The sequence below is a fragment of the Falco cherrug genome, chromosome 2, assembly GCF_023634085.1.
Source record: "Falco cherrug isolate bFalChe1 chromosome 2, bFalChe1.pri, whole genome shotgun sequence".
In the NCBI taxonomy this organism is placed as follows: Eukaryota; Metazoa; Chordata; class Aves; order Falconiformes; family Falconidae; genus Falco; species Falco cherrug.
Window position 1 is genome coordinate 71,321,607 of NC_073698.1, and position 15,693 is coordinate 71,337,299.

General features: G+C 38.7%; 1 protein-coding gene across 1 annotated transcript in view; it reads right to left on the reverse strand.

The window, feature by feature from the left end:
• Nucleotides 1-15,693, reverse strand: part of ATP10A (ATPase phospholipid transporting 10A (putative)) — a 118,481-nt gene that overhangs the window by 19,189 nt on the left and 83,599 nt on the right. The window contains exons 8-12 of the mRNA XM_055702287.1: nucleotides 10,039-10,256; nucleotides 8,382-8,576; nucleotides 6,406-6,964; nucleotides 1,813-1,916; nucleotides 1,518-1,644 (exon numbers count right to left, since the gene is read on the reverse strand). Of these exons, the coding sequence (XP_055558262.1) occupies nucleotides 1,518-1,644; nucleotides 1,813-1,916; nucleotides 6,406-6,964; nucleotides 8,382-8,576; nucleotides 10,039-10,256 (1,203 nt within the window). The remainder of the gene's footprint in view (nucleotides 1-1,517; nucleotides 1,645-1,812; nucleotides 1,917-6,405; nucleotides 6,965-8,381; nucleotides 8,577-10,038; nucleotides 10,257-15,693) is intronic.

Sequence of the window (15,693 nt, forward strand, 5' to 3'; positions counted from 1 at the left end):
TTTTAAAATACTGTAGCAAAAGCCACTCAGGACCAAGTTCAGTGTCACCACTGATACATCAGTGCTACACTGAGTGTCAGAGAGAATTTCAGAGAGTTTCAATATGAGGAAATGTAAGCCCTCACTGCTAGAGAATGAGAAGGTGACAGACATGCAAGTTACCTGGAACAATAGGAAAAGCAAAGCAAACTTTGCTCAGCTATTTATTATTCCTATGGTTGTTCCTTCTAAAAAACATTTTAGGAAGAGAAGTCCACCTGAAGTCTGAGCACCAGTCATGCAGGTGGAAACACATTCTTAGGGCAATGTCAGGAAAGCTATTATTATCCAAACAAAGGAAAAGATTAATTCCTTTTCTAGACTCACTTTTTTATTCCAATGACCTAATCATGACTGGTCATTGCAAGATACAAACCTCAGTATGAGGTTCTTGGGGAATGACTGAATGGGTAGTTTACTTCTGGCTAGAGCTCATTTACTTGTCTGGCCGTTCAATTTCATTTCCCACCCCACTCCACTCCCCCCCCTCCCCTCCAAGTGCAGGCAGAGCCAACAGGCACAACCATGGTGGGATCTTCCTGGCTAAGGCGGTCTCAATTACTCACCTCATGCTCCCACTTAAGTCAAAGGAGAGAAGGAGACACTTCAAGGGTCTTCATCTAATCCCAAAGTGGGTATTAAGACAGACTAAATGAACTGCACTTTCTCTTTTTTTGTCTCTCCATTGGTTATACAGAGAGACTTAGAGATGTGTAGTAGATACATCAGAAGCTGGGTGAGAAGGATCTAGTCTCCCAGACACAGGCATGTGGGCAATTAGTGAAGGTTGTTATTTCCAACAGTGTTATGGCTGTCCCAGTTTCTTTGCCAGAGGAAGCAGTTGGATGCATGGAATAATAGTGAATATACATACATTTTAGAATCTCAGTGCTTTCAGCATCTCAACTCAGCAGAGGAAGAGTATGACTTAGTTCTTGGAAGCCATTTTACATACATTGATTTTATCTGCATCATCATGAAGTACTGCAATCCCCTTCCACAGAATGCCCTGGGTGCGTGTGGTGAACCAGATAAATATGAGAGTTGATGCCTCTCGCAAATGCAGTTTATGCGCTTTTGCTTTATGAGTGTCTCTGGTGCCCCTGGAGTCATGGAAATCTCTGACATGTTGAAGTGGCACTAAGCTAACAAAATTCTGTAGACAGTTTGGGCCAAGCCCTCCTCCTGTTTACAGCAGCAGTTCCCATTTATGATATTATGTCAAATTCATCCCTGGTATTACTCCACGCATTTCACTAGTGATAAAATGATGGCAGGAGCAGGGGAAACAGGGTAGGCCTGTTATGTTAATTATATCCCATTCCTTTGTGGTGCTGCACATGACAGCCATGACAAAGTCCAAGAGAAGCCAATTTCTGTACTGTCAGAAACCATTTAAGGGAAAGAACGAATTTCATAGCCAAGCTTTCAGAATTTTTAACACATTTTCATTTCATGTTCAGCTCTCATTTCATTACCTAGCAGATGCAGATTCTTCTCTATCCGCAGTGCTGACTGAAACAGAAGTTCTTCACGATTTTCAATAGAGGATTCTGCTTCTAAATGACTTTTTAACCAACAGGCATACTCTTCCTTGCTGAGAACCTAAAAAGAATATGTGAGGGTACAGTCAATGTGATGCAGAGGCATTCATACTTTTCTGAATAAAATGAAAAAGGAGTTATGAATCAAGAACAATAAATTAATAAATGCCTTCAGTAATCTTTGTCAAGGCTCTCCTTAAAAGCAAACTAAAAGTCTGCATTTACTTACTCTTTTTGCAATACAGAGGGTTCGCAGCCCATCTACAGCATACAGATTAAGGTAATTCTGAGTTTTGCTTTGGATTTTTTTTTGATGTTTGCCCCGAGGGTCATCTAGATAAGAATAAAAAAATAAATTAGTGATTGAAAAATAGCAGCAGCTGAATGGCCTCAGAGAATAAAAACTTGTCTACAGTACTCACTGTACTGGCACTTTATAACTGATCCATTTAAAGAGCTGCTGATGTCTCCTGGGAAACTCAATGAAAACATTCCATACAGAAAAACAATCTCGTCTTTTTGTTCTATCTTTTCTGCCTTCTCTCTTCAGAAGTCGTTGTGAATGTATGTTAGAAAGACCTTTTTTTTACTCCTTAAGTATTTGTTTGGCCAGAATACTTTGAGAAATCATGATAATCTCAGCAAACAACAATGTCAGAAAAAGTATGATTTTAAATACGCTAGTAGAAAATGCTTCTTGCCACATCTCATTCTGTGCAGAAAAATTACACTTTAAAATAGCAATTAATTTTCTGCCAAGGTTAGTATCTCAAAAGAAACAGAAACAGTACTCTTTGTGTATCTCAGCGTATGTAGGTACTTTTACTGCTGTACTGATACTACCTATTGGCCTAGGTCAATGGCAGAAGTTCTGGGTATGATTTTGATTTCATGTACAAGAGAATTTACAACCGTGCAGACCTCCCAGCTATCTTCTACCTTGAACGCAGCAGCACAACTTGCACTTACTTTTCACATAAAGCCACCTGTAAGAACTCAAAACCAGGGCTAAGCATGTGTTCCTTGTCTCTGTTTAGCTGGGATTGGTTCAACGTGATCACACTGTGATCAAAAAAGAGTAATGAATATGATGGTAACACATTTTGTTCCATCTTGTTACCTGAAATGATGTCTTCAAAAGTTAAAAACAGGTGACATACATCTTTTTTACCATCTAGGATCAAGACAGGTTCATGTACAATGTACTGTAGTAGCAATCTTAAATAATATGAGTTGCAGGGTTAGTACTACAGTAAACATACAAGCTGGTAATTTTTCAGATTGGAACCATTGAGTGAGAATGACTTGCACATTATAGCAGGTTTTCCCATCCCTTGATATAATTTTTATTTTTGAAGTCTACATGTTTTTTTGGGGTATAGCATCATTTCAGGATTATAATTTTGTAATTGGAGCTGTTCCTTAATGCAATATTTGTGTTACTGGTAATTGCACAGTAACCATCCACAGAGTCAGGTGAACACCACTCACCACCAGAAGCCTGAGCACCTAAAGAAACCTACTACCTATGGTCTCCGTTCATCATTGGATGTGCTCACCTTTCTCAACTGACCATACTGAGGACCTAAAGGCACTAACTATATCTTTATATTAAGCACTTAGTACAAGTATTTAAATTAGATGGCATAAATATCTTCATGTTCAGTGCCCATTTTCCCAGTGGGCGTTCATACTCAATTTGACCTTACTATGTGTAATAAACTTACACAGCATTCTGTCTATAAACTTACACAGCATTCAGCATTTTCACATTTATCCAGCAGCACAGTGTCTAATGGGGTGTTCAGAGGCTCTGTCACAAACACATACAAGTATTAATGTTGTAGGAAGGAAGGAACTGGGAGCTTGAAATTCCAGCATTCTGGTTTTTGTTCCTGTTATCTCAACCATCTATCAGCATATAATCAGAAGTTAGAAGAGGGGAAGGAATCTCTTGCAAACAAAAGTCAGTTGTTGAGATTCTTTTTAGCTGGGATGCAGTCTCTACGCTAAGCACTGTGACCTCAGGCACCGTGTCAATGGAAACCAGCAAACAAGTCTTCTCCAAAAGCATGACAGAAAGCTAGGGGTGTGCTGCTTGCTTCATTTCCTCCCGTAATTGCTAGCTGCGGAAAGCCAGCCCAGTCATTGTTTTCTCAATGACTTACATTCACAGTTCCTGTGTGAGCTGGGTATTGACTCAAACAGTAACTTTCTTATTTATGAACATGGTGACTGTTGAGATAAAGTAAAAACAATACATGCTTGGGAATAATTTCAAGGCTTTTGAAAATAACTTTATGCTATCAGAAAACATCAGGTGTCACAGTTTCAACCAGATATACCCACAGAGCAAATAGAGTCAATTCAGAAAGTCTTTAAGTTTTGAAGCACATGGTGATTTCTGATTTTCTGTAAGACACAACTGAAGCTACAACATAGTATTTTTACTTCTGATTTTGGGCTGTTCCTGATTTCATATTTTAAAATACTATTCCCCCCAATCAGGGACGTTTGTGTCTGATGGGACCCAGTCATGACACATATGTTTGAGCAGGGAGATCACAGACACAGTGTTGCCTTGGTCCTTCAGTCTAAGGGCGCATGTACCACAAAGTCTCAAAGATGCACACTTGATGGGTGAACAATACACCTGTCCCTGAGGCACTAAGACAGAAAAGAGCAAACACTGGGATTAGCTGTCATGTCCATTCACTTACTAGTCAATTCCTTGAAATGATAAATGCCTGAATTCTCATACATCTCCTCTCACAGTCATGTTCCACCATCAGCAGAGAACAGACTGAAACCACCAATAGATCCCACAATATAGGTAATAGCCACAGCATAATCTTCTGAGGTTTTCTCTACCTGGGGAGCACCTCCCTGTAATGTGAAAAGGATGCTGTTCCCTCGGGAATTGACAACATATCCACTAACATTAGGATACTTCAAGCAGAGACGGTTAATGTGGTTCCAGGAGTGAAGCTGCTCAAGAAAAATGTCAAACATTTTTCAGACAGATCCACTGAAATGTATAGAATTTCTGAAGCCAGAAGTGGCTTAGAGCTTAGAGGGCTAGAAAACAAGGGAAACTGCTTATGATGTTCTAGTAGCTGCACTTGATATTGCTTGCAAAAGCGTAACATGCTAAAACTCATAGTTCAATTTGGGCTAAAAAACTAAAAAAAAAAAAACCTAAAAAAAACCCTAAACCCCCACCATTTCAAAGCCACCTTCAGTCTGCTGGCCTGTAAAGATGGTGGAATCCTTGTATTTGCCGAGCTGCAGAATCTGCCCACTGCCAGCACCATCTTCGGGAACTCTGCTTCCCTTTATCTGACATAGACCACCTTTGGTAATGTCACTGTTGTTTAGTTTTCTAACTGTCCTTGCTGTTTTTACCTAGGTGGGTCCTAGATCTGCCTGAAATTTGCCTGAAAATTCCTTGATCCATTTAGTGTACTGTGAATGGACACAGCAGTTTCAAACATTGTTATATGGTGACAAAATATTTAAGACTTGGCATTAAAATAATCTTTTCCTTTCTTTTTAATGGTCAGTTCTCATTCTGAGAACTCACTTTCAAACATTATTTTCTGGGTATGTTATTAGAAATTCTCAATACTACAAATTCTCTATTAGTACTTTCAAGGAAACAAGTTTCTACAGATGCTCTATATATCTTCTGTGATATCAGATCTTTACTAGAAAATTATTGATGAATACTTTGTTGTTAGTTAAGGACAAATTGCTTTTAATTTTTTTGGCTCAGATTTGATTTATAAGGCTGTAAACAGAAAACTAATACCAAAATTTTTCTGTATTTCATTAAACTAAAATTACACAGTATAAGCCTTTCACAATTGTTCACTCCAACTGATGTCAAAGTAATTTCATTGCATTAGTGAAACATGGGAAGTACCTCAGCACTTTCTATTATAGACAGGGCTCTGTCTATTCATACTGGGGTAACCTTTAAACACTGGATTAAATTCAGTGTTGAAAATGCAGTAAATTAGATGCAAACTGATGCATGCAAACTGAAACCCATGCATCTCCTCTAACTTCTGAAAGCTTACAGGGTTTTTCTTGAATCCAACTGATTACAATTAGCAGCTAATTAAAGTTGTCCCTATATCTTGTGACATCGGGGGGCTGGAGAAGTCTCCATGCTTTAGGGAAGTTCCATGTTGACAACTACATGTTCTCAGCTACATGTCTATTCCCTGCTAGTCAATTATGTATTTGAAGCCAAGATTTTTCATCTGAACAGCATGTCTCCTTTTGCCACATCCATTCTGTTTTGATGGCTGATTGATTCCCAGTGCCCTTTAGCGTCATAGTCAAACCAGCATAAATACATTGATTTATGCAAACATATTGCAGCAAAAGGATGCAAAGATTCACAAATGAAAGAAAGAGGGAAGCTGCAATAGGAAGAGCTTGGGTTTCACATAAAATACTCAAATAGCTAAGTACCACCAGGCAGGTTTTCTGAAGAAATGTAAATTGCTTTGGCAGAATTTCCAGAAATTCCTTCAAAATAAAGTTTGCTAGTAGAAGATCTTGTACAGAAATTCATTTCACTCATTCTTGTAAGGTAAGGTACCAGTTATTTATTACAGAAAATTTGCTATAATAACGAAGTATTATAGAAGAATACTTTGATGGCTGCCATTCTACCACTCCCTCTATTCACAACAAAAGCAGGCAGGTCTACTTGCTAGAGAAAGCAATAACATACGATGAGTTTTTCAGCAGTTAAGCAGAACTGCCTCCCACCACTCCCCACTCCCGCAAAGGTAAGTAAGAGGTGTACCTGAAGAGGAGGGCAGAAGAAGATCCATAATAACTGAATCTGCTCCTTTAGTGTAAACATTTATTTCATCTGTGAGAGGATGTCTGACCACTACTGACATCCTCTTCCTGATGGAATCAAAGCCCAATGTATGTAATACTTCAAAGCTTAATGTTCCCAGGTGAGGTAGCTCCACTGATACCTGGTCAGATAGCCTTCCAACCAGAGAACAGTTATACGCCCTTGCTGCATAGACGAGAGCAGCTTCATCTGGACTCTCTGCTTCGTAACGGAGTTCCCCTTCCTCAGGTCCACTCCCCACAGCCGTCCTGCCCTGCTGGGAGCTGTAGCCATTGTTATTCATCTGCGCAGAGTATGCCAGCTTTTCTTCCAGTTTTAAAAAAGTGCTATCCGTAGATGTAGATGAAAGCACACTTAACCCAAATCTGTTCACGGATTTGCTTGTAGCTAGACTAGATGAACTGCTGCTGTTAGATCCAGTCAAGCGACTTGGAGTGAATCTTCGTATGAAGTCTTCTATGGTTTTTACTGGAGATTTTAGTTCAAAGCGATCTCTAACCTTGAGAATTAAAAACCAAACCAATGAACAAAACCCAAAGAAAAGCTGTAAAAGAATTCGGACATGGATATCCAGTCTAAGCAGCCCCAACTAAAGAGAATAATTTCTCTGAGAGCAAAAAGTAATGGAATTTGTATTTTGAGAAAGGAAAGTAAATGGACAAAACTGACTCAACAGCAAAACTTACTAGAACTACAGAACTGTACCTGTGTGTGAAACGACATAAATTTGTGTTAAGAACATCTTTTATTTTTTCACATCCTCAGATATGACTAATGGATAGACCATCAATATTGCACCACCACCAGCAAGGCACCCTAAAAGCTACCATTAGTAGGAAACATTGGCATTCTTTGTGCCCATTCAGTGAAGGTAGTAAAAAAAATGTTAATGCAAAAATTTTCTGTCGAGAAGTGTGGTATCAGAAAAGTTTTATGAGAATATGCCAATGTCAACAACATTCTCAATAGGAACATGTTGAAATAAATGATTTCCACTGCCTTCTCTTTCAGCATCAAAGCATTCTGCTTCAGTTTTATCACTCATCTCAGTTTACATAAATCTTTTTCACAGATACAATGTTATTAATAGTAATAGCATATTCATAGTAATATGTATTAAATTATTGTATAACAGTGTAGCATTCCTGAAACAGCAGAACCGAGCATTCTCCAAATGTTTCCCTGGCACAAAATCATGCCATTTTGCAGACTATTTCACTTTTTATTCCAATCTGGACCAGAAACAAATCACAGAATTTTCTCCAGAATGGAAATTCCAGATGTTGGTTAGCTTTAATACTACATTCCCTTATATTTTTGTCTTACAGATCATCTTGAGATTAAGTATTTGAAATTCTCATTCATCAATGACACTGGTTTAGGCCAATTTAACCGGTAATGATAATTATTTCTCATAATGAGCTTAAGACACATCTTTTACATAATTTGAAAGTTTTAAGTGATTTTTTTCAACTATATTATTTTTTAAAACTTTTAATAAATGTCTCACTCTTCTCTTAATTTAGTCCATACATATAAAATATTCACAGACAGCTTATATTCTTTTTTGGGAAATCCTGAACAATTATGAATTAGTTTCCACGCATGCTTACACACATACATATATTTATTAACTGAATAAGTTACAGTACAAGAAATCGGGGAACTTTCAGAAGTATCTTGAAATTGTTGATGAAAGCATCTTACCTTGAAGGTAAGTGAAATAGCCAACATACACCTTTTAACTAATGCTTAACTAAACCCATTCAATCACATAGTGGTTCTAAAAGTTGCCTCACAACTAGTTCTAGTTGTTTCTTACTGGAACAGGAGGTTTTCATTTCCCCAATTTACAAGATAAATTAGTATCAATACAAAAGAGGCTTAAACTCTCTTTTGCTGTTTCTTTAACTCACCTTCTGTCGGGGCTGATTTGGTGCAGTAACCATGACTGTATTACATATAGTCAAAGCGATGAAGAAGTCAAAAATATCACATAGTTCTGGACTCAGATGGGATAATGGCTGTTCGTGGCTCCTCATGACCTCCAGATGTTTTGCACATTCATTCACCTTTTCTAACAAGCTTGGGTCAGGTGTGATGTCCTTTTCCTAGTAATAAACAGCAGTGATTAACATCTGTGATTCTGCAGATTTCCAAAGCAGCAACAGGCAATCAAAGCATCCAAAGCAGTGTCAATATCAAGAGTTTTATTGTGGCCCTGCACCACAGAGTGGAGGTGAGGAGGACTGTAAGACACTCATTTTAGACAATAAAGTTAACAGTGAACCTACCTACAGAAAACGAAATGCGAGTGTGTTACGAACATTTTCACTACAGATAATTATAGCAGCAATATTAATCTACTTTGAGGGTAGTGGATAGGAGAAGAGTTACATACTAATATTCCTCCTCCTCCCTGTCTAATTCAAGACAATATTACCTATTACTAAGGAATGGTACACTACAGAGATCAAAAGAGTGGAAAAATTAGACAGCAATGACATTCAAAGCTCGGCCTCACATCAGCACAATAAAATGAAACCATGCTAGAGAACAAAACCCATCCATATATTTGAAGGTAATTCATGAAACACAGAACACCTTCCACTCTATTTCGTCAGTACTTTCCACTTATTTAATCTATTTCTTGTTAGAGCAAACTCCAGTATTATGATAGGAGGATGCAAAAATACAAAAGATTGAAAGCCAAACTGATCCAAGGCTCTTCCTTCAGTATCTGCTGATGCTCAGCAGCTTATGAATCTGAGCAACCACAGAACCCTGTGTGTAAAAACTGCAGATTGAAATTGGACCAAGACAGCTTACTCTTGACTGAAATCATGAAGTTCCATCAGTGTAAACACCATCTTTTTGTGTCTATATTTGTAATTTGTTTTAAGGGTAAATTTGTGTCAACAGTGCACAATACAAAATCCCTAAATGAGCAAAACTTGGCTTCTCTGCTCTCTTATTACCATTCAGCTCATGTAAAACTTCCACGAATTACAGTAGTACAAAATAAATTAAACAAAGAAAAGTTTTAAGGACATAAATTCACTAGTATTTTGAAAGGTAAAGGTTTTTACTTTTAAAAATACAACATATGCAATACAACATATGCAATCCACTGATAACCCTGAAGTACGCTAAAAATTATACTACAGTGTAGTCAACAGTGTCTAAGAATTGGAATACACAGTGTCCAGCCCAGCACTTTGTTAGTTTTAAAATCCTCTGACAAAAGAGAAAAGGCATACACAGAGCAATTAGAGTCGTTAACCTCACACCTTATGCTACTCTCAGCTTCTGTAGATAAAGGGAAGGCATACATTTTCTTTTAAAAATCTAAAACAAAGGTTTTAGATTGTCTTTGCCTTTAACTTGTTCCCACAGAGAAGGTATTTAGATAAGATCTATGCCAACATTTGATTGTTTTTGTACAAACAGCTCTGACGACAGAAGAAAAAATGCCAAGATGAAGTCAAGTCTGTAAAAGTCTACCTTTCCCTTTCCAGGACACTGTTCTATTAAAAGACACAGGACACTATGCATTCAGGTCTCATGACTTACCATTGGGCTACTGAATGCAGTGTGCTTCGAGAGTATGCTTGCTCTTTTTGCTTCAGCTCTGCTACCCGTGCGCCGGTGGGTTTTGGTGCTCTGGCTTCTGTGTATTACTTTGATACTCTGATGGCTGCAGATACTATCGCGCTGGGATAGAGTTCCTCCTTTTGGAGCTGACTCGTCTTCCTCAGAATCAGGTTCTTGGTACATTGCTAAGCGTTTGGCTATCGGTAAAAATACAGAAGGAGAAATGCTGTGTATGTTCAACATGTCTTGAGAAAGAGGGAGAGGGGCACAAAGACTTTGTTCAAGGGATCTGGTTTTAATATTATACTGTGCTTTCATGGTATTAAAGATTGATTCCATTATCAGGAGATGACAAAGTCTGGTCCTAATTGAATGGTAGTATCTAATGGAGGATGCAGATAACATAATTAAAAATGTAATACAATACACTGCCTCCCTCATCATCACACTCTCTGAAAGGCAGTTAGACTCTGCAGTAACTCACTACATTCCTGGAGACTATTCGGCAGCTCATTCTCATGAAATCAACCAAATAATTGGGTCTTCACTTGCAGTCTGAGAAGGATATGCAATGCTTAGCAACATGGTTTAGTGATGGACTTGGCAGTCCTGGGTTAATGGTTGGACTTGATGACCTCAAGGGTCTTTTCCAACCTAAATGATTCTATGATTCTATGAAATGAACAATCCAGCAAATTTTCTTGTCCTTTCCAACAGAACATGGAAATTTCACAGAAAGTATTTTCCAGCAAAGTGTCGCATTTTTCCAGTACCAGTTAACTGACATCTGAAACATCCTCAGAAGAGCATGTCTATAGAGCACTACTGCCCTTATTTTATATAGAGAGATGAGGTACAGACAGCGTAAAAGCCTTGCTTAAGGTCAGGGCCATCTGCTGCAAAGTGGAGACATGAACACTGATTTGTGACACATAGCCGAGTGCTAAAACCACCCTGGAGTCCATCCCCTCCTCTCTGGACAGTATGATAGCCAGGACAACGCATCATGCAGTATCAGAGCCAGGGTACCCTCACCTGCTGCAACCCTTGTTCTATCACTATTTGTTGCAGTGAGCAGCACCTAGTTTACATGGAATGAAAGAGTTTTTCCAAATGAGATATTTTAGATGAATGTTTCCCCAGCCAAGAATCCACTACAATTAATGTTAGAAACCAGTCCTGGCAGTCTGATATACAGAAGGTAAAAAGGAAACAGAAAGAAGAGGTGTGAAACAGCCGTGCAATCCAGCCCCTCTATTGACAGGCTCTGTTTAGTTCTGATGTATAACAAATTTTTCCATTCCAAAATACCACGGACATTTAATAATCTGGGTTATTCATTAGGCAGGCACATGCCACTCCAACAGGTATCTATTTATTCCTTCATTAGGTATTCATTGAAAGGCTTTTCATTATACTCTCAAAATAATCCATACTCTCCAGATATACAGTACAAGTTATGTATTTGTGGCTCGGCTTTGTTTCGGTTCTCTGGTGTAACAAATTAGATTTTCCTAATGTCAAATAATAAATCACTAGCATGTAAGTTAACTATTCAGGCATTTAACACAAAAAAAAAAAAAAAAAAAAAAAAAAAAAAAAAAGAGGATTTTTCTTCCAAAATACTTTCTGAGAAAAATCTTGCATTACACGTAGTGAGTTTGGCATGGGATCACTTTAACTTGGCTAGCTTTACAACCAAAAAAGCCACCATCCTCATCATCCACTGCAATTTTCAAACGTATTTCAGCTGTTAGAAAGCAGCTGGAGGACTTGAAATCAGACCACACACAAGAATACATGGTCATAGCTCTATCAGTACAGTATTGTACCTCTGAGGTTTTTTCCGCTCCATTTGGAAAATGTATTGGCTCTGTCTAAAATATGGGAAGCTCTCCCTACTTGTCACCCTAACTGCATGCTCAGGTATGCAACATCCTGCACTGTGCTCTGGCTCCTGCTGGAAGAAAATTCAGGCCATGCAGGTAGAAAGGGTCATAGTGCATTTGGAGACATGAAAAAGAGACTGCAGGGCATGCTGCAAACCACTTGGGTCTCATAGCTTGAATATAGCCCTGCAGCACAGGCCCTGAAGCTGATGTAGACTAATTGTGAATGACGGAGGATTTCCTTCATTAGCATTATTTGGTGTGATTCACGCTCCTCTGTGTTATGTGGTGGGAAAGAGGTTGAGCGATGGCATGTTCAGCGCTGTGAGGGCAGCTGCTCCTTGAGCCACACAACTGCAAACAGAAGAGCACAGCACCGTCACCTTCTCCTTTCAGTGCCTACCTTGTCCTTTGATTCATACGACAGAATCTAGGAGACAGCTCAAAAAATGAGGGAGGTCACTGGTTTCCTGTGGCCCATCTGTTGCATGGTAATGACTTGCAACGAAATAAAGTTCAGTTCACCTGCACAGGCTTCTTCCTGCAACCTGTTGCATGTGCCTTGGGACAGCACAGTTCTAACCCATCCCATCACTTTCGTCCACTAATTCCCACTTCTGCTCTGTAAGGCTCTATGCATTTTTCCAGTGGAAATGCAGATCCTTATACTGTGAATTTAATTCAACTGATCATAGGTTTGCCTATATCAGAAAGAGTCTACACTGAGGGCCCAAAGTGATCTGCAGCATGTCACAAACACTGATCCAGGTCCTCAATCAAGTTGAAAGCCAGGCTGCTCACTGTTCCCTCCAGCATCCTAGTTTCCTTCCAAGGGAAACCCAGGCAAGCGAAGAAGGAGCCATGTGGACATGACAGTGTGTCATCTTAAGAGGATGCCTCAAGTACCAGAATGGAGCAGCACACTCAAGGACTTCTGTCCCCTTCACTGGGGAGGTGATGGAGTGTACATGCTGGAATGAGGCCAGTGGAAGGCAGTGCCCAGCCTGACAGCGCAAGCCCTGCAATTATCTTCTGCAGGCTCCTAGTTACATGCTGCAAATCCCAGGCTGAAAAACCATTGCTCAGGACGACACGCCAGCAAGGTTTTCTGCACTTTATTAACATTTAAGATTTAAATCATTCCTAAGAAGCATTTAATTTTTGTGCCTCATCTTCACTAAGGCTCTCAGCAGCAAACCCAGTCTAAAGGAGAGTTGGTGTGACATGTGGACACTCAGCCTCTCTCATGAAAAACATAAGAAAAGCTTGTATTTGCCACAGGGATAATCATCCTCACTGTGGATGCTGGGCATTTGAAAGGTAGACTGACAGAAGCTTCTTGTAACAGGTAATATGTCTCGACAGGGAAAGGACTGGCTACAATTGCTCTTTTCAGTTTTGCAAAATGTGCTACCCAGTTGGTCCAACTCTCTTCTGACCACAACTTTTAAAAAAGGACAAGTTTTCTTTAATAATCATACCTAATTTAAGCTTCTGCTCTGAAAATAAATCTTGAAATACATGACTCCAAAGACCCTGAACTGATTATAATTTTATTCCATGTATAAAAACTCTATGGTTAAGCAGAGAATGCACTTCAGGCACAATACAGCATTATGATTGCAAACCATATTTCTGTATTCCTCATTGCTCTTTTTTCTTTCTTATACTACATCTGAAAATATTTTGGTTGTTCAACACAGCAAAAGCTGTTTTCTAATGCAGCACTGAGCTGATTTATTAGCATTACACCAATAGCACGGTCCTTTCTAGTCTATGCAATGTTAACTATCTCTTGCTCTCTATATAGGTTTTCATTGCAGCACATTCATTTAATTGTTCCTGCCACTGAGAAAACAGGAAAAAAGGGGAAGTAGATACAAGACTAGAATCTCATTTAACCAAGTCAAATTATTTTGATACAAGTGGTGCTATTTCAGTTTATACCAAGGTAAGCTTGATAATAAAATAACAGGCCTTAGCACCTTTCAGCATTTTCTCAAGTGCAATCTTACACATTATGCAGCAAGAATTAAGTATGAAGAAATAATGAAACCTGGTTCAATCATTATGTTATGGCTAAGGTTCACAATGCTTCAGCTGTGCAAAGCGTGCTTCTTTAGGAACATGCTGTTCTCTCCACCCACTCAGCCCTCTCCGATTCAGAACCTTTTCCTGTGAACATTGTAACCTGAAAGACTTTGTTGTGGGATGCTTTTCAGTTTCAGCACTGAAAACTGATGGCCTTGATCTTTTGTCTGATAGTTTTTTATTAAGGGCAAAGACACAAACAACTTTTGAGAAACACAGCAATGCAATTCATGAAAGTCAAATTTCACTATCCTCTAGTTTGTTTTATATTTACGGCACAAAGAAGAAACAATAATTAATACTTCAGCCATGAACTCTCTTCCCTCTTTCAGAAGACAACAACACACAATAAATAAACCTCCTGTAGTAGCTGCTAAGTATTTGAAGAGACATTATTTCATTTTAAAAAGGCTTTTATTTCATTATTTTTTGGGTTTGCTTGTTTTTGTTTTATCTTCCATGCTATCTATGTTCTACAATGAGACATCCATTTTGCAGGGTGCCAGAGACACTTGCCACACTGCCAGATGTTCCACTCACTAGAAAAGTGGGACCAGGAAGCTCTAAAGGATTTCCCTTCAGGCAGAATAGAACTGCAGACCCGCTAAACCAGAATAATTCAGCTGTCACTGTGTGGGCCCTGATTTCACCATGGGATGTTCCACTTCACCCCAAACCATTGAGTAAGGCTGTTATTGAGCTATCATGAAATAAATCTACATGTGCAGTACTTACACCATCACACCAACTTTTTTCCTTCTTATGAGTGCAAGCTTATTTCACTTTGAAGTGCACTCTAGTGTCTACATAAATAGTCAAGCAGCTAGCATGCTATAAATTTGTACAAGTGTGCTAACATAATCTTCATTTACTTTGCAAGAATTTCCCTGTAAGGACAAGTATTGAGATTAGAAAACACCAAGATTTTCCTTCCTCTCCTGTCTTAGCATCCCCAAGGGCTTAAAATTAATAACCTTAAGTAGTTCATTAAGAAGTCTTTACTCCAGTTAAAAATGGGTATCATTCCTACCTTTCAGGAGATTTTCCAGAGCAACTGTAAGTGTAGGTATATGCTTAGAAAAAAGTATCACCTGTCTCTAAATATGAGTTATTCTGTCTTTACAATTTAAAATGGGGCATTCCCAATGTACTGAGTTCTATGTGTGCTAGCACCAGTTTTCTCCTCGGTTACCAATAAAATTTTTCAAAAGGCAAGAGAAACTATCAACAAGCTACACAGAGTGTTTGATCCATCCTGTTCTGCTAAAGGTTTTGACCTTTCTGGGGAAGGCCTAAATGGACTCTCCTGATTTCTGAAGATTGTCAAATTGTAAAGGTGGCAGATGAGAAGTCCCATTGGAAGCAACAGACATTTATTGAAACAGTTTTATTGATTTTTATGCCTTTTTTAAAAAAAAAATAACCCAATTCTCCAATGTGGTTGGAATGTGCAGTCTTACATTCTCTTGACTACATACAAGAAGAGTAAGGAAGTTCCACTACAAAACAGCCCCCCAAATTAAGAAAGATTTATTTAATATAATAATGTAATTTTCACATGAAAAGCAGTTGCTGGCCAATCTTCAGCCAGAAAATATAGAAAGCAGAAGAAATTCCTTCTTTCTCAGACTTAGGAATGAGGAAACTTTGCTAG